The sequence below is a fragment of the Chenopodium quinoa genome, unplaced genomic scaffold, assembly GCF_001683475.1.
Source record: "Chenopodium quinoa cultivar QQ74 unplaced genomic scaffold, ASM168347v1, whole genome shotgun sequence".
Taxonomy (NCBI): domain Eukaryota; kingdom Viridiplantae; phylum Streptophyta; class Magnoliopsida; order Caryophyllales; family Amaranthaceae; genus Chenopodium; species Chenopodium quinoa.
The window spans coordinates 2,227,425-2,246,349 of record NW_018744874.1 but is presented as its reverse complement, the minus strand read 5'-3'; the positions used below and the strand labels follow the sequence as shown (position 1 = coordinate 2,246,349).

The following is an 18,925-nucleotide window of genomic DNA, read 5'->3' as shown; positions in this document are numbered from 1 at the left end:
TTTCTACATGCGGAGTATATTGTTTGTGAATAGTATAGATTTATCAAAAACAAACATAAAGTTTGAGCCAAATTTAATTTACAATTAAACTAAGGGCTTGTTCTCATACGTTTATTTTCATTTCAATTCAGTTCAGCTCTAATAAATTCAATTCAGTTCAACTCATAATTCCTTCTCTTATAAAATATTCATTTCATTTCAAATCAGTTCAGCTCAGCCGAGTTCAGTCAATGAGAACAAACCCTAAGTTCAAATTAGTGAATATAGGTACTATACATAGGTAAATACAAGTATACAACGCACCATAAAAGGGGAGTAGTCTAATTGTAATTATTATGCGGTAATTAGCTTACTCCGTAATTATTAATTTACCAAGGAGTACTGGAGTAGTAGGAAAGCAAAGCCAAACATTAAAAAGACCAAAATGCCCTGATTAGTTGAAAGTTTTGAGGAAATTTGTGTTTTACTTGCTCCAGCCTTCACCTTTTTACAGTTTACAACTATCTTATCTGACCCCCTTCGACTGCAACTATGACACACTCCAGTAAATAATGTAAAACTTCCCGCCCATTTTCTTCTCTTTAAACTATACCTTTTTCCCATTTATTTTTTGATTAAAAAAAAAACCCAACTCATCAACTATCGTTTTCTCTCTCCTCCACGTCATCACTCCCTTCCACATCACCCACAATTGGAATTTTGAATTTGTCAAAATAATCCAAATAATTGATAGCTATTCCTATTCTATTGTCCTCATTTAAACAACAAAAAAAATTAAAAAATGTTGTTCTTTTATTCTTTCTTGCTATCTTCCTATTGACTTTTTGGTTATCAAAGTTTAATAATTGATGTCAAGAAGCTCCGAAATAGTACTCCGTGTATAATTATACATCATGAGTTTGTGGATGAATTTATTTTTGTTTAGGTTTTTGCCCTTTGACTAAATAAGAGAATACAATAAGAGTTAATTTATAGATGTTTGGATTTGTGGTTGTTAAATACGAGTACATTCTACTTCATTGTTGGTATTCATATATACATTACAAGTACTTGAAAAAAAAAAAAAAAACTCTAATACGGTGTACAATACTTTGTATAAAAACTACTCTGTATTTTTGAGGTTGTTACATTTAAAATAAAAGTTGTGACGCTTACTTTATTTATTACTATTTTTTTAATATATTCTATTGGAATGGTACTTCGTAGTCATTTTTTTTTATTATATATTTTGGTTCAACGTGTAGTTTGATTTAACAAAATCAACATTTTAATTACTATATTAAGGGCCTGTTCATATTTACTTATTTTCAGTTCAGTCCAATTAGTTCAGTTCAGTTCAGTTCAACTCCAATCAGTTCAGTTCAGTTCAGCTCCAATCAGTTCAGTTCAGTTCAGCTCTTAATTTCCCTCTCTCATAAAATATTCATTTCAGCTTAGTTCAGTTCAGTTCAGCTCCAATCAGTTCAGTTCAGTTCAGCTCTTAATTTTCCTCTCTCATAAAATATTCATTTCAGCTTAGTTCAGTTCAGCTCCAATCAGTTCAGTTCAGTTCAGCTCTTAATTTCCCTCTCTCAGCTTAGTTCAGTTCATTTCAGCTCCAATCAGTTCAGTTCAGTTCAGCTCTTAATTTCCCTCTCTCATAAAATATTCATTTCAGCTTAGTTCAGTTCAGTTCAACTCCAATCAGTTCAGTTCAGTTCAGCTCTTAATTTCCCTTTCTCATAAAATATTCATTTCAGCTTAGTTCAGTTCATTTCAGCTCCAATCAGTTCATTTCAGCTCCAATCAGTTCAGTTCAGCTCCAACCAGTTCAGTTCCAATCAGTTCAGTTCAGTTTAGTTCAGTAAATATGAACAAGCCCTAAGAATATTTATGCTTAATACTTCATATATTGTATGGAAGTTACATTACAAAATATTCCATTTGCCAAGTGTCAATAAACAACTTTTTTTTTTTTTGAAATAAGTGTCAATAAACAACTTAACCACTAATATACGAAGTATTTAATTATCTATTTACAATAACTTGATCCTATAAGAAATAAAATATTAAAAAGTATACATATTAGGATGAGTTAATGAAATTTTACTTAAAATTATTAGTTTAACTAATTTTTTTAAAAAAAGCACGTGTATGTATGAAGTAAATATATAGTAAATAAGGGCATGTTCTCTTCCGTTGAAATTCAGTTCAGTTCAGCTCTTAATTTACGTCTAATGATATTGCTAATGATATAAAGCCAAATTTCATTCTTTTAAGCTCTTATTACAACGACGACGACAACAACAACAACAACAACAACAATAATAATAATAATAATATTAATAATAATAATAATAATAATAATAATAATCAATAATTAATAAATAATAATAATAATAATCATCAATAAATAATAATAATAATAATAATAATAACAATAATAATAATAATAATACTAATAATAATAATCAATAAATAATAATAATAATAATCATCAATAATTAATAATAATAATAATAATATTAATAATAATATGTACATTTGTATATACAAATATGTATAGTAATAAATAATCAATAAATAATCAAAGATCACTAATCCGTGGTTAAAAATCATTAATTAATAAGTTCAGTTCAGTTCAATCAATCGGAACAGGCCCTAAGTCAAATTATTTTACTCCATAATTTAAGAAACAAATAAAAGACGTAACAAGCAAGGAGTTTAATGGAGGTAAAAAAATAAGGTTTTTTTTTTTATTTATTTTTATCAAAAATAACATTGATAAATACAAAAATAATATAAATATAATACTACGGCATACAACTATACAACCTACAACATATTGAAACAAATGAGACAATTTGTAGAAGCACGTTCACATCCTCCATACAAATATATTACACCCAAAGAATAGAAGGATTGCAAACTAAAATAAGAACTCGTTTTTTCTTTTTAAAGATTAATTAAATAATGTAGTAGCTTATTACTAGTAGTTTAATTTATTTCTTACATTTTTTTGTCAAGGTGATGGAATAGCTTAGATCATAAGTAAACATTTTTTTTTGTAAGGACAAAACCATAAATAAACTTTAACCATTTTTGCTGTATATTTATTCTTTATTTAGGCCCTGTTCTCTTCATCTTAAAAAAATAATATTAAGTAAAAATAATTTCTATTCAGTAAAAATAAGTTCAGTTTAGTAAAATTAATTTAGAAAAATTATAATAGAAAATCAGTAAAAATAATTTTAGTTTAACAAAAATAATTTCAGTTAAGTAAAATTAATTTAAGTTTAGTAAAAATAATTCAATTTCAGCAAATATAATTTTGTTTCAGTAAAAATAATTTTAGTTCAGCAAAAATAAAGTGAAGAGAACGAAGCTTTACTGTATAATATTTACATGTCAGACAATTAAAACAACACCCATTAGGTAGAAATAAGTAAACAAAATGAAAAAAAAACATTAATTGATACATTTACACCGATCACCTCTTGATTTCAAACTTAATAGAGTAAATAAAATCACCATATGAAAAATAAAATATTGTCCATTGCCTCAACTAATTTAATAAAAGTCAAGCATTTCTTAATTAGAGTAAAAAAAAATTTCAAAGTGAATTAATCTATAGTGTACTCTCCCTCCACTCCCGCCACCTCAGCTCTCCACGTCAGCCCAAATTTGAAAATTTGAATTTCACTCTCTAGAAAAAATAACCCACTAAATTACAAAATCAATTAAAAAAATAAGAAAATAAAACTATTTTGACAATTACACCGTCGTCCTCATTACTTCCTACCTCTCTCCCCAGTCACCAGTTATTGGTCATCTTCTTCCTCTCTCCTTCTCTCTTTCTCTCTCCTCCATTTTCTCTCTCTTCTGCAACTCTCAAAACCTTCCATTTTTCACTTACTTTATTAATTAAATTATTTGAATTCATTTTTCAAACCTTCAAAATTAATTTTTTTTAAAAATACAAAAATGCACTTCCTTTTTTGTCATTGACACCATGTGCAATTTCTGACAAATTCTTCTTCCCACAACTTTCTCTCTCCTCCATTTTTGTTCCTTCCTAATTCATTCTTCTTCAAATTGTTACATTTGACCAAAAAACGGCGTCGTAAAGTAGATGTCGTCAAGGGCAAGAAGTAGTTCACCGTTCAGCCATAATCGGAGAACTTCTAGTCCCTTCTCTTCTTCTTCCTCTACGTCGTCGTTTATGAACACTAGTGGCCGGTTCATTCCCCGGTCTAACAGCTCCTCTTCTTCCTCCTTCCACGGTTCAACCGGTAACAACACTTACGGTTCAAGATCCATGACTCCGAACCGGACTTATGGCGGTCGCTCTCCCGTCGCATTCTCTCCTTCCGATGACCTTCTTCCTGAACCGTTCGATGCTCCTAGATCCACCGCCGATAGTATCTCCGTCACCGTCCGATTTCGTCCCATGAGGTTATTTAATACTATTTAATTTCATTTAATTTTCATTTTTTTTTTGAATTTAGATCTGAATTTTTATTTATTGATGATAAGTTGATGGATCTTAATTTTGAATATATTTTTGCAGTGATAGAGAGTATCAGAGAGGAGATGAGGTATCATGGTATCCAGATGGTGATAAGACTGTAAGAAGCGAGTATAGTCCAGCTACATGTGCTTATGCATTTGGTAATCAATTTTACTATTTTTAGGTTTTGAGTTAATTGATGTTGGATTAATTAAGTAAATAAGGAATTAATGTAATGTGGTTGATGAATTGTTGAATTAATGATGTTGAGTTTGATTTTGATTATGGTGATCGTAGCAATCGGTTGATGTTTGATTGAATTTGTGTTGGCAGATAAGGTTTTCGGGCCGAATGCGAATACGGAGGAGGTTTATGATGTTGCGGCTCGGCCTGTTGTTAAAGCTGCAATGGATGGTGTTAATGGTATGTATTGTGTAAGGGTTGATCGGACTCGAGTTTGTTGAATGAAATTGGATTTATTGTTTTGATTTTTGGTATTGAGGTGTAATACTGTTGCCAGTGATGATCAAATGGTTATTGATTTGTAGTGTTTTAGATTTTGAGTTGAATTGCGACGGCTAGTGGTGATCTTGTAGTTGATTGTAATGTAGGAATTGTGTTTTTTCGACGGTTAGTGATGTGAAAGTGCACTTTTGATGATGCAGGTACTGTGTTTGCTTATGGTGTTACCAGTAGTGGGAAGACACACACAATGCATGTAAGTGGTTAAGTAGCTGCCTTTGATTTGTTTACATTATGTTCGTGTTTATTATTGGTTGCATTAGATTTTTCGTAATCCAAATAACAAGTTGGGAATCTTGAGATCAACTAATGAAATTATCTATCGAGATTAACAGTGTCTCTCCCCTTATGTTAACTCTTTTGGCAAATAAAGTCATTACATTAGATTTGGGTTATTTACAGTGGCAATGTTAATGGAAGCTGCAGTAGGATGGATCTTCACCTTTAATTTGTAGACAACTAATCTTTTAACAAATTATAAAGATTATTTTCTGATTCCCAATTTGAATAGATATCCGAGTAGAATGCCATTGTCACAATTCCACCAAACTCGTTCTTTTATCACCACCAAAAGCTATGATCATTGTGATGAATGAGAGGAGCTATGGTAGGAAATATACATCTCATTTTGTGGGAAGCTACCGTGCATTTTGTCACACTCTTAAATATCTAACTGAACAGTTATGGAGTAGAACACAGGGTTTTCTTGACAGGCATTGTCACAAATACAATTCCCTCAAATTTGCTCTTTAACCTCCATCTAAGCCATAATCTCTTGAATTGACAGCATGAATGATGATGAAATGAAAGGTTACTCTTTGAGACACTTGTTATGACACCTTTCCTATTGCTGCTTTGGCTACAAGGCCTCAACTACAAGTCCTTGTTTGACTAAATTATTCTTGACTTCTATTCATGAGATCTTTGAAAGTGTTTGAATATATCAGAAATGTCATTGACTAAATGGCTCATGTTTCTTGTTCATAGCTTGGAAAGTAATGATTCATTGTCATTGACTAATCTGATGTTGTTTTTACAGGGGGACCAAGACTGTCCTGGTATCATACCACTGGCAATCAAAGATGTCTTCAGTATTATACAGGAAGTAAGCACACTTTCTTCTCTTGCTATAGCCATTGGATATTGAGCGTTCCATTTGAAGCTGCTCTTTCACCGTTTGCTATTACGTTTTTATTATCTTTTACTACGAACCATGTTTGATTATACGTGGGGTTCAACTAGAATTATCATTCTTTATGTCCTTATATTAATGAACTATGGCTGATTTACTTCGCATTTGGTTCAGACTCCTGGGAGAGAGTTCCTGCTTCGTGTTTCCTATCTCGAGATCTATAATGAGGTAAAGATAACTTATACATTAATATAGATCTGATAATCGAGAAGTTTTTACTGACTTATAACACAGCATATTGACATTTAATATTCACGATGAAGGCTTTTTATTGATCATCCCGTCATGCTATTCTCTTTAATTAAGTTTTCTGTTTCAAGTATTTATCTCAGGGTTTACTTATGAGTAGAATTGTATTTAATCTGAATCGTGTGATTTCAGGTTATAAATGATTTGCTTGATCCAACTGGTCAGAATCTACGTGTAAGAGAAGATGCCCAGGTTTGTGTTGGTTTCAGTTATTGGCTGGAACATAATCTTTCCATATTCATTTGTGACAGTACATAAAAATGATCGTGCAAGATTTTTCAGGGAACTTATGTTGAAGGCATTAAAGAAGAGGTTGTTTTGTCTCCTGGGCATGCATTATCTTTTATTGCTGCTGGGGAAGGTACATTTAAGAGTTTGATGCCTTATGATTTCTTATTTTACCGTCTTTAAGTTCCTGTTATTAAATCAGTTTTTATGCCTGCAGAGCATCGCCACGTTGGTTCTAACAATTTTAACCTTTTCAGTAGTAGAAGCCACACCATATTCTCACTGGTAAAGTTGACTTCTGTACTTTGTGAACTTTATGCTAACTTCTCTCTAATTATGTCTGTTTTTGGCTCTTAGTGTTATGTCTTTGCTGCTGCTCCATTATTTTACTACATTTATTGGAATCATTAGCTGGTTCGTCGTCCATTTGAGACAATCTCAGTAATCTAAAGTGGCTTATATAAATCTCTCTAAGTAAGACCAAGATTCTCTGTAGTTTAATTATTATTCTGTTTCCATATGCATGGGTTATTTGGGTTTCCAGAAATTAATTGTAGTATGCAGCCTTCAAGCATTGTAAGGACCGCTCTCGGATATGTGAAAGTTACTCTTGTCGGTTGGCATGTTATTTGTACTGCTTGATGGCTGCATAGATTGTTAATTTCTGAAGAATCTTATTGTAGGCTTCATTGCAGAAATGTATCTAATAGTTTGACAAGATTAGGATGCATACTTTTTTCTTTAACTTTGTTGTCCATATGTATCTAATTTTTCCATTTGCAAGTAGTTTTATAGCAGCCTAAAAAGGGTTGACATGTTAGAGGATGTATTGTCATTTGCAGTTTCTGAGATTACCCAGATGTATATGTTCCAAACAGGACCTTAAATTTGTATATTTACTGAAAATTTAGTATAGTTGCCAATGTGGCTTTATGCATAATTTACCGATTTTTACAGTTTAGGCAATTCTGAATTTCTGTTTATATTCCATATTTACTGACCTGTAATTCACTTTGTAGATGATAGAGAGTGGTTCCCATGGTGATGAATATGATGGGGTGGTATTCTCACAGCTGGTACATTTCTGATCTATGATTTAGTGTATGAAATGTGCAATTTTGAAGATTTTTCTGTATGACAATATGTTATTTTATTTACCTTTTTTTTTTTTTTTTTTTTTTTTTTGTAGAATTTGATTGATTTAGCTGGATCCGAAAGCTCCAAAACCGAAACAACAGGATTGAGAAGAAAGGAAGGTTCATATATCAATAAAAGTCTTTTGACTCTTGGAACCGTAAGTGCTCCACATTTATATCTGTTTTCTCCCAAATGTATTTTGCATTGAATTTATGGTGTAGGCGTTTTGCAAGTAGCTGACTTGTCCCAGCAGGATCATCTGGCTAGAATTTTTCTTTGGTTGCACTACTCTTTTTCATGCCATATAATGTGCTTTTTTTTTTTTTTGGATGTGAAGGTCATTGGGAAGCTCAGTGAGGGGAAGGCATCTCACATTCCTTATCGAGATTCGAAGCTTACTCGCCTTCTGCAATCCTCTCTTAGTGGTCGTGGACATGTTTCAGTAAGTTGGAGATAGATATTATTTTTACACTAGGGTTCCATGAAGGAATTGAATCATACTTTTAAGATCACTCATTATTGTAACTTCTTGTAATGCAAAAAGGTCTGGACAATTTTTGATCGCATTCTTGTTTTAATAACTGTCTGTTGCTGGCGTGTTGTGAACTAGCAAACACCGCTGTTTGTATTCAAATTAATATTTGGTGCACAATCGCACAATACGATTTTTTTTATTATGATTTAGCAACTTTCTTATCACAGGCCTTTTGTTGGAAATTTTGCAGCTTATATGCACAGTTACCCCTGCATCAAGTAGTATGGAGGAGACTCATAATACTCTGAAATTTGCTAGCAGGGCTAAGCGTGTGGAGATATTTGCTTCACGTAATAAGGTATGCCTTATCCATGTGGAGATGTAATCCAACGTTTTGTTGACCATTGGACTCCAGTATGTTGAAATTAACTAATGATGTATGAAATTTATTAATGTGCAGATTATTGATGAGAAGTCCTTAATTAAAAAGTACCAGCGAGAAATTACAACTCTTAAGGAAGAACTTGATCAGTTAAGGAGAGGAATGCTTGTTGGAGTTAGTCATGAGGAGATTTTGACCTTAAAGCAAAAGGTTCCTTGCTGTTTTAACTAGTACTTAACAGTAATTATATTTGCTGTTTTGTATGCATTGTTATGCTTATTCTAGTATTGGTTGTAGTTGGAAGAAGGTCAATTTAAAATGCAATCAAGGCTAGAGGAAGAAGAAGAAGCAAAGGCAGCTCTGATGAGTAGAATACAGAGGCTGACTAAATTGATACTTGTTTCCTCAAAAAATAGTATTCCTTCATATCTGGGTGATGCTGCTGGTTACCAGATAAGTCACTCTGATGATGTAAGTTCTGCATGATCTTAAGTTTAATTTTTTTGACAAGCTTGCCTCCAATATTAAAAGGTTACCTACTACATCGTCTCTTTCTCATGACATGCCTCTTTATTTTTTTCTTCCTTTTTGGCCATTTATACTCCATTGCCACTTGCCACCAATCCACCATAAAGTCCATTATCCCCATCTACCTATGATCACTGCTTCTAGGCATTTTGACACTAGGAAAGAAACAAGAGATTGGAAAACATGAAAATTGTCAACTTATTGAGGAGGCCTAGAGTGGCATGTGAACCAATAAAAGCTACCTTGTGGAGAGACAAAGATTGTGTTCTACGCTTATAACATTTTTTGTATTTTTCTGGTCTCGGAAATTAGAGCTTGGGGACTGTAAAAACAATAAGGATTCCCCGTCAGCACTGTCAGATCCTGCGGTTGATTTCCAACACAAACGCTCATCTAGCAAATGGAATGACGAACTTTCTGCAGCTGGCAGCATACTCGCAGAATCTAACGAAGCTGGCGAATTCATCAGTGGTTCTAACCTTACAACTGTATGTATTTTGTTTTATTCAGTCCTGGTACATATGTCTAGTTATGTTTGTTTTCCTTTTTCATAAATGTGAATGATTTATGTTATAATTTAGTTGAAGGCATAATGGCAATGATTGTTGCTGCAAATATCAAAATATGAAGGCTTCTAATTTTCCTGCTCAAAGTACCACCAGCTTGTTTTAAATTAATTTGAAATTAAGCTATTAGATAGTTCTTTATTTCTGAATTCATTAGCCAAATAAATGACCATACTTCTTTGATCTGAACATTGTTTTTGTTCTGCTTTTTTTGAATGTTACTTTTTGTTTTTTTTACCCTGTTTGCATCCTTCTCACTATTTCATCATGTTGTTGAATAATATGTTGCAATTTATTGTGAAATTCTTGCACAAGTGTGCTTTTACTTATTATATGTGCTCTTTTACATGTGACACAAATGCTAAAATTCTCTGTTAATTATTATCATTGTTGTTTGCTTATAATTTCTTATGCATTCATGTATTTGTTGGGTATCAGGACGATATAACTGCATCTGATGAGATGGACCTTCTTGTGGAGCAAGTGAAGATGCTTGCTGGTGAAATTGCTTTCAGTACAAGCACACTGAAACGCTTGGTTGAGCAATCTGCAAATGATCCCGATGCCGCCCAAAGCCAAGTATGCTTATCTTGTTGCCCTTTTCATACAGGTTTTACCATTTTGGAAATCAGTCTTAGTATATGTACTTGTGCTTAGACTAGATGGGGAATTTCGGTGTTAAGTTCCTTGTAATACCATTATTAATACACTTTTTTAGATTGCTCTAATTGATATTCTCGGATTTCCCTAGGACATTAATTTCCTATAAGGGTGCATTTATATTTTTAAAGTATTGATACCCACTTTATCTATACATGTGCTCCTATATGAAATTATGAAGTCATGGCCTCTTGTTTCTAAGTGAAATTTTTGTAGATTTCTAGATTACCTGATAAATGTATATATATCCATTAATGTGAGTACCCATATTTAATGTTGATTTCTAATGTTCTTATAATTCTCTGAAATGCAGATCCACAATTTGGAATGTGAAATCCAAGATAAGAGGAAGCAGATGAGGCTTCTAGAACAGCGCATTATCCAGAGTGGTGAGGCTTCAGTGGCAAGTGCGTCATTGCTTGATATGCAGCAGGTTGTCTTCTAGAACAATCTGAATTACTGTTCTCTCTAGCCTACATCCTTTTTTTCCCTCTCAACTCCATGGACTTTGTGTGAGTGGGCCATGTGCGAAGATGTCGTCTTTTAATATCTCACCTTCCTCTGTGACAGACTGTTACAAGATTAAAGACCGAGTGTAGCCAAAAGGAATTTGAGTTAGAGGTATGTTTCTCTTTGCATATAAGTCTGAATGACAATGGTTTTCTTTTTTACTGCTGCAGTACTCTTGAAGTGATACTGATACTGTATTGTATCTAACATAGTACATGCACCTGTTTACCATTTAGCACTGCATGTTCACGTAAACTTTGCTTTTTTTTTTTTTCCATCATCAAATTTTGTTGTTTCTGTGAATATTACTTACCATTTCGGAATATCTATATGCATGATAATTTTCTATGCTTCTGGCTATTGTCCTTTCCATCAATCAGCTCATCAAGAATTTGTTGGTACTTGTTTATTGGTTATTTGGCGTTGTAATCATTTATTTTTCCCTTTGGCAACTAGCCATTGGAGAGCACTCCTGAATCCTGATTGATGGTTTATGACGTGGATATTTGTGTTTGACTAGTCAATAGAATATGTTTAAGCATTTTGAACTAGCATCCTCTGTGTCTGCTACAGGTGCATTTTGATGGTTGATCTTGTTATACAAATGACTAATGAAACCTTTTTCGATTGGTTTAAACTGTGATGAGTTGAAATGACTAATTCTAACAAAAGCATTTTTATCAAGTGGATTCATCATTAATCTTCTCTTGCAGTTAAAAACAGCCGACAACCGGATTCTTCAGGAACAGCTTCAAAATAAGGTAACTTAGTTTTTGTCTCGATTTAGTGTTTCCTATGTGCTGGGAGAATAAAATTATATGCACTGTTAGTCTTACTTTTGTATTTCCTGTTTCTTACAGTGTGCAGAAAATATGGAACTACTGGATCGATTGAATGCCCTGGAAAAGCATGTGGCTTCAACTGGTGATGATTTTCCTTTGCCTTCTGAACAGGCCACGACTGATGAGTATACTGAGGAATTGAGAAAGAAAGTTCAGTCACAGGTGAATAATTTTCTTAAGATATAGTTCACTGTTTCATGGACTCTAATAGTTTTCATAATGATAATGTGAGTTTGTCATGTTGATATCTTGAAAATTAGGTGTGCTCGAAGATTGGAATTATAGCCCTTTGCTTAGCTAAACTCTATCTGTGCAATCTATTAAATTATATTTAGTTATTTATGTGGTTTTTTTCTTACAATTTCAAACCATTTATAAAACTGTATGATTGTATTCATTTTGTTCTTTGTATAGCGATAATTCATCTTTATCTTATTCATTTAAGATTGTCGACTCTGGAATTTTTTTTAACCTAAATAAGCTATAGAATTTAATATTTTCTGTTTGTGCAGGAGATGGAAAATGAGAAATTGAAGCTGGAACATGTTCAGTTAGTGGAAGAAAATAGTGGATTGTGTGTGCAGAATCAAAAATTATCCGAAGAGGCTTCCTATGCTAAGGAACTAGCTTCTGCTGCTGCTGTTGAGCTGAAAAACTTGGCTGCTGAAGTAACAAAAATTTCATTGCAGAATGCAAAACTAGAAAAGGAATTGCAGGCTGCTCGTGAATTTAGTCACTCCAGAGGCTCCCAAATTTCCAATGGTGGTAATCGGAAACATGGGGACGGCATGAAAGCTGGAAGAAAAGGTCGATATCCTGGTCGTGGTAATGATGTATCAGGAGGATTTTATGATGAATTTGACTCGTATAATTTGGATCTGGAAGACCTTAAAATGGAACTACTTGCACGGAAACAGAGGGAGGCAGCTCTTGAAGCTGCTTTGGCTGACAAAGAATATGTGGAAGAGGAATGCCGGAAAAAGGTTGAAGAGGCTAAGAGAAGGGAGGTAGCTCTTGAAAATGATTTGGCAAATATGTGGGTGCTGGTCGCCAAGTTGAAGAAAGAAGTCGGAGCTGCTCACGAGTCTATGTCTGATGAGAGGCTTGATAATGGGGATATTTCGAACGGACAGAAAGCTGCTGAGGTAGAGAAAAATGGCTTCATCAAGGAAACTCAATCTTTGGAGGTCAACAAAACAGCTCAAGATGCTCCCAGCGAAGAGCCATTAGTTGCTCGGTTAAAGGTGACTATTTTATGCTCAGTTTTTGTTAGAATTGTACTTCATGGTAACGAGTCTCATGACTCATGATGGACAGGATTAAACTTTTACCATGTACATTAACATAGAACTTTGTGAGCAGAAATATTGGTGATTCAGCTTTTGTCCATTAGTAACTGATGTATTGTAAATATTAGGCAAGGATGCAAGAGATGAAAGACAAAGAAAAACATATGGGCAATGGAGAGACAAATTCCCATCTGTGCAAAGTTTGTTATGAATCACCTACAGCTGCAATCCTTCTTCCTTGCCGACATTTTTGTTGTAAGTTATCCGTATTGTTTTTACCTTTGTTCAACATTTATGCCAGTTTTTCAAAATTAGTTACGCTTGGTCTCTTTGCAGTATGTAAACCTTGTTCACTGGCTTGTTCAGAATGTCCTATATGCCGCACAAATATAGCAGATAGAATTTTCGCATTCTCTTCATGACAATGTGTGTTACACCCGTGATTATGAAGGTAATTAACTGGTATGTGATAATTTATTACGATAATCTAGTCTTTTACAAATTTTATGTTCTTAACGATAGGTCTTTTTTGCCTTCATTTTTCAGGGGGTATTTAAATTTTTTTTGCCGTATTTGCTGAGTTTCAGTTCCATGGCCGGTGCAAATTCTTTTATTAGTTAGCCTGTATCTATTCCCCCCAGGTATATTATTTTTCTTATTTCTTTTTTTAGTCCCTCGGCTTTTCCTTTTTCCCGCTAAGGGTTGTAAAATAAGAACTCAAAATAGAAAAGGTGAAGAATTGGGGGGTGAGAGGACAGAGGAAACCTACATCAAAAGGTTGCATATTGCTGCATGTTGATTGTTTTCAAGTGTGCAGCAGTGTTGTGATGTATACCCTGTTTATTGTTATTGTATAGAAGAAACAGCGTAAGCTTCGAAAAGGAAAATATGATCTCTATAATCACATTTCTTACATCAAGAACTTTAATTTCCCCCCACCCCCATGTACTCCCTACAAATATGCCACGAACCGATGTCTAAAAGACTTATGCGTGCAGTTATTCGCAGTTAAATTAATCAGTTTAGTTATTATCATTTGCAAATCAAAGGAGCAAGATGAGAAGAAACTCCCATGCTCAGTTTAGTAGTAAAGGATCTTAGCCATAACACTACTTTAATGTTAAGAACACTCGAAAGAAAAACGAGGCCGTTTCTTGTCACACCTGAACGAAGATTGAAGGTTACAATCATGTGGTATCATATTCAATCTCGTGTAATATACTCCAAGTTAAGAAGAATGAAGATGAATAATTCGTTTTCATAATGAACAAGATTGCTTTCTTCTAAATCTAAACTTTTATGTCTTTAAGCAAGTTGAATGTTTACGTTTCCTCATTTTTTTATCAAGTTTCACTCAATTTTCGATGAAATAAGCTTCCTGCATTTTTACGCTTTCTGCATTGCGTAGTAAACAAATCTTCTCCAGTCAACAGCGCTGTTAATGGATAAATAAGTTATCTTACGAGTTAATCCAATTGTGCTGTATAAATTTCCATTACCAATATATTTTTGTAGTATTAAATTCCGTTACCTATTAGTTTTCGAATTTCAATTTATAACTACTCATCACTAGTTCACTAACTCTAATGATCCATTTGGTAGGCGGGTAATAAATGATAACAATGGAAAAGCGTTTATAAATATGTAATATGCATTGGATGTAATGTCGCATTGTCTATGGTTATGATTCTCTATCGATTTAACTAGTAAATACGTATTAAAAATCTTTATAAGCAAAAATAATTTTTAAATATGTGATATATAATGGGAAATTGAGATAATGTACAATTGCATGATTTCTTTTTCTAGTTTTTCTTGAAGAATCAAAATTGCAGCATTTTCTTGACAGTAGGAGACACCTTTATATCATGTTGATGGGCTCCCATAAAATGTGAAAAATTATCTCTGATGAAAGTTAGTAGGAATATGGGAAGAAACAAGTGGTCCAACATTATGAGCTTGTTGATGAAGTTCCCACATTACTGAATTACTTTCTGAACCAAATCCACCCATACTTTCCTCAACTTGTTGCTTTGTGTTTACTGGATTTATATTTGTGTAGTCAGAAATCTGCAAAAACAACACAAGAATCAAATTATTATTATCATTTTATTTATTTTTTGGCGTAAGATTTAGATAGCCCTAAAAGATAGTACAAATCATTTTTTTTGGATGTATCTAATACAGTATGTGTAAGCAGCTACAGAGTACATAATACGCAGTAAAAAAGATGAAGCTATTTGGAAATTCTAATGTCTTAAAATATTATACCACTAAACACGCAATAATAAATAGCCTTTATTATATGTATGAGTATTACCTAGTGTTGAAATATACCATGGCCTCCCACATGGACACAATTGTATCATACCTATACGAGTATACGTCCAATATCTCTATGTTCAACACTTAATAATATGTATCATATCTAACTATCTAAGCCAATATCTATGTTCATATTTGTTTCCATGCAATCTAACTTTCCGCAACCCTAAGGCAAAATTCACTCCGCGTCTCACCACTTGTGTTAGGGACCCCTTACCCTTTCCTCCCTTCTCATGGTGCAAGTGCAAAGTCATAAGAAAAATTAATGTTTTGGGGTCATAATGTCATATAACAGCTACATAATGTTGGAAATTTGGAATAATAGTACCAAGTTGCAACTACGAGTCAACAGTCAATAGCTTAACTAAATTCTTTATACTAGCTATTAAATTCAATCCTAACCTATAATTCTATTGCATGCATAATTAATCTCAACCTTCACTAAAAGTCTAAAATGTTAAAAAGGATTGTTTGTACGACAAATTATGCTTTCTAGTCTTGGGCTATGAAGGCCCATGCCCTAAATTTATTTGGACCCAAAGTTGACTTCACCTAATAATGTGCTATAATTGACTGCAAAACATGCTGAATGTTTGAACATTTTGAAAGAAATTGGATAATTGGTAGTTGTAGCCTTGTAGGACATATCATATTCATACGTGAGAATGTATGATAGACCGTCCAAGAATGAATAATTTTAGTGAAAACGTTAATGATAAAGGCTACATATAAAGAGTTAAAAACGAAAAAATCAAATAAAAATATAACATTAACTACACTGATTTGTGCAAGATTTTGTAATTTATTCTTAAATTAATAAAAGATTTTAAATGATTATTCATAGCCGTAAAGGCTAGATATAACCTTACCTTCATTTTTATGGAAAATGTTATACATAGCTATTGGGGCTACCTATAAGCATTAAATTTACACTTGAAAATCGTAAAAAGTTAAGAAATCATCAAAATATAAACACTAATAATACTGATTTACGCGTTTTTTGTCACGAATTCCTAATTTTATACAATTTCCAAGAGTATATTTAATGCTTATATATAGCCCTTAGGGCTATATATAACATTACCCCATTTTTATAGGAGTTGCATATAATAAATGTTAAAATTGCGCTTTTTAAAGACATGGTCAATGGAACTATGATAAAATTTAAAAATTGTAATAATGTAACAAAAAAATATCCTAGTTTAATTATAGCATACCTACACATATAGGAAAATTTACTACTTGAGTGTATAGTAAACGACCCACGTCTAAAATTTTCAGTCATCAAGATATATTCAATCAAAATTAATCAGAAAATAAAAACACCAATTTATTGTCAATTGAAAAAGGCAGACAACTAATTCTAATTCAATACCAATGTACAAGTTGATTGACCTCAAGTACTATGTGCTCATAATTGTAGCTTATAGTTGTTGATATTTTATTTAAAATTTTTGAAAGTTAGTTTTATGTATACATAAAACAAAAAGAATAAAGTAACACATTTTTTTTATAACAAAAAAAATGACTAAATAAAGAAGGATAATGCAAACCTTACAAAAATTATGGGAAGCTGAAGAAGAGTCAAGCAAATCTTCTACTCTCCAACCAGGTAAAGTCTCCATTAGGTATTCTGATATACCCTCTTCATTAATTTGATCATAATTTGTCGTCGTCGTTGTTGTCGTTGTTGATGATGGGGTTGTGTTGTGTTGGTTAAACATGTCATGATCATAGCTAGATATTGTAACTGATGATCTAGTTTGTGACATGGAATTCGGCCCGGACGAGGTAGACGAACGAGAAGTAGTAGGGTATGTAGCTGATGAAGCTGAGAGTTTAACACCAGTTAGAAGAAATCTATTGTGACTTTGTGTGTGTTCATTTGTTTTGTGTATTGGTATGTCACATTCTCTGCATAATATTGCCCTGTCTTCTTTGCAAAACAAGAATGCCCTTTTCTCCTGCAAAAAAATAAAAATAAAAATAGTCTTTAAACAATGGTACAAATACAAAAATTATAATTAATTAAACAATAAAAGTTTTAGGATGCTAATTCAAAGTTTTCTACTCCATACATCGATAACAGAAATATAATAGTGGAAAACACGACAAAGACAAAAAATAGTGGGTTGTCCTCGAAACTCAAATTAAAAAAAAAATGTTATCCATATCAGCATCCAAATAAAAACATCATTTTAACGAGCTTTAAGTTGTTATTTTTTTTTTGACATAATCTTTAAGTTGTTAAGGATATAATGAAACAAAAGGATAAGAAAATTACTTGGCAAATATCACAAAGAGGAGCATCTTTGAAAGAAGGAAGAAGAAGAGAAAAACGAGCATGTTTGCTAGCAAGCTTGTTGGCATGGTGCACCTTATAATCACACCCTTCACAAAGTGCTGCTTCATCTGCTGTACAAAACACTATAGCCTCTTGTTTCTCACAAACATCACATTGAATCTTCATTTTTCCTAATTTATTTTTGTGGGTATGAAAAATCTTAGAAAGTGTAATATTATGAGCTAAAAAAAGTATGAACTTTCAATTTATATTTTGAGTAAAAAAGGAATATATTGAAAGATACCCAACAAAGAAAAAAGATTTAAGTTAGACCAATTAAATTTAGGACTTTATTTCTTTAATAAGGGTTTTTTATTAAAATTTTTTTGTACAAAAAAGGGTATGGGCAAGGAAATTTCTAGACAAAGAAAGTGAGATAACATAACATGGATTTCCCTTTTTTTTTTGTTGCTCTTTTTGCTTTGTTTTCCTCTTCCTTTTACATACTAAATGTGAGGAGAAAATATTGGAAAAAGACAAGGGGAAAAAGAGCAAGTGGACCAATGGGAAGATTTTGATATCTATCAAAAATCTAAAAGCCTAAAAGATAGTTATGATGATATATATCAGAGTTCTCTTTGGCATTGTGGGGATGAAGTTATGGTGAAGTTCTTTTATATATTTGTATTTATTGATATGAGTTTCTCATGTATATCTTGACAGGTAGGTTTGGTCTAGTGGCTGGTTGATTGAATGATTGATGTTTGATCATTAGATAAGTGAGTCAAAAGTATAAAATTCGAGTCTAATTGCTAGCGTTTGAGAAGAGTTTAATTTGATTTCGGTTCTCAACACTTTTAAAATTTGAATTGCAAGAAATTGATTTCAAATATGTGATAGGTGGATCAGACTCATAGCTTAATGATCTTAGCATAAGTGAATTAGTAACTTATATGCTCTTGTATGTAAAGAATTAATATTTCATAAAGACGGAATTTATGTTGCATTTTCTTCATTGAATGAATTGATCCCAATTGGGTAGAGCCCATCTTTTGACATAATAACTATTTGGAGGAGATAGGCAAAAGTTTGATAATCAAATGTGCCAGCTCATTTCATTGGTAGCTTTGAATTTGTGTTGGAATTGAAGAAGTTCAAGTAGCTTAATTAGTAAGGTTTATCAAGTGTTTAGCTGAGTTTTAATGATTTTTTTTTTAGAGAACGAGTTTTAATGATTTATTTCTTAC

The 18,925-nt window shown here is 32.6% G+C and overlaps 2 protein-coding genes across 4 annotated transcripts; one reads left to right on the top strand and one right to left on the bottom strand.

Annotated features, from left to right (window-relative positions):
• Nucleotides 1–3,704: 3,704 nt before the first annotated feature.
• On the top strand, nucleotides 3,705–13,982 carry LOC110705153 (kinesin-like protein KIN-7D, mitochondrial). 3 transcript variants are annotated; one of them, XR_002508047.1, is made up of 25 exons: nucleotides 3,705–4,434; nucleotides 4,550–4,650; nucleotides 4,823–4,912; nucleotides 5,155–5,207; nucleotides 6,051–6,116; nucleotides 6,318–6,371; nucleotides 6,585–6,644; nucleotides 6,735–6,813; nucleotides 6,898–6,965; nucleotides 7,700–7,756; nucleotides 7,870–7,974; nucleotides 8,155–8,259; nucleotides 8,543–8,650; nucleotides 8,753–8,884; nucleotides 8,972–9,145; nucleotides 9,508–9,690; nucleotides 10,207–10,347; nucleotides 10,742–10,861; nucleotides 10,999–11,049; nucleotides 11,652–11,699; nucleotides 11,799–11,942; nucleotides 12,293–13,024; nucleotides 13,198–13,324; nucleotides 13,436–13,520; nucleotides 13,616–13,982. XR_002508047.1 is itself a non-coding variant. In XM_021883001.1 (25 exons), exons 1-24 carry the CDS (start codon nucleotides 4,112–4,114, stop codon nucleotides 13,489–13,491), a joined length of 3,207 nt encoding a protein of 1,068 aa, XP_021738693.1. In that variant the 5' UTR covers nucleotides 3,705–4,111; the 3' UTR covers nucleotides 13,492–13,520; nucleotides 13,616–13,982. The 3 variants fall into 3 exon arrangements, 2 of the variants coding, with proteins under 2 accessions (XP_021738693.1, XP_021738694.1); XM_021883001.1 differs by having other exon boundaries at nucleotides 13,406–13,520; XM_021883002.1 differs by having other exon boundaries at nucleotides 13,406–13,531.
• An 819-nt stretch (nucleotides 13,983–14,801) lies between these two features.
• On the bottom strand, nucleotides 14,802–18,473 carry LOC110704920 (B-box zinc finger protein 20-like). Its single transcript, XM_021882727.1, has 3 exons — nucleotides 17,679–18,473; nucleotides 16,948–17,358; nucleotides 14,802–15,139 (listed from the first exon to the last, which is right to left on the bottom strand). The coding sequence occupies exons 1-3, from the start codon at nucleotides 17,862–17,864 to the stop codon at nucleotides 14,969–14,971; spliced, it is 768 nt and encodes a 255-aa protein (XP_021738419.1). The 5' UTR covers nucleotides 17,865–18,473; the 3' UTR covers nucleotides 14,802–14,968.
• Nucleotides 18,474–18,925: the final 452 nt, after the last annotated feature.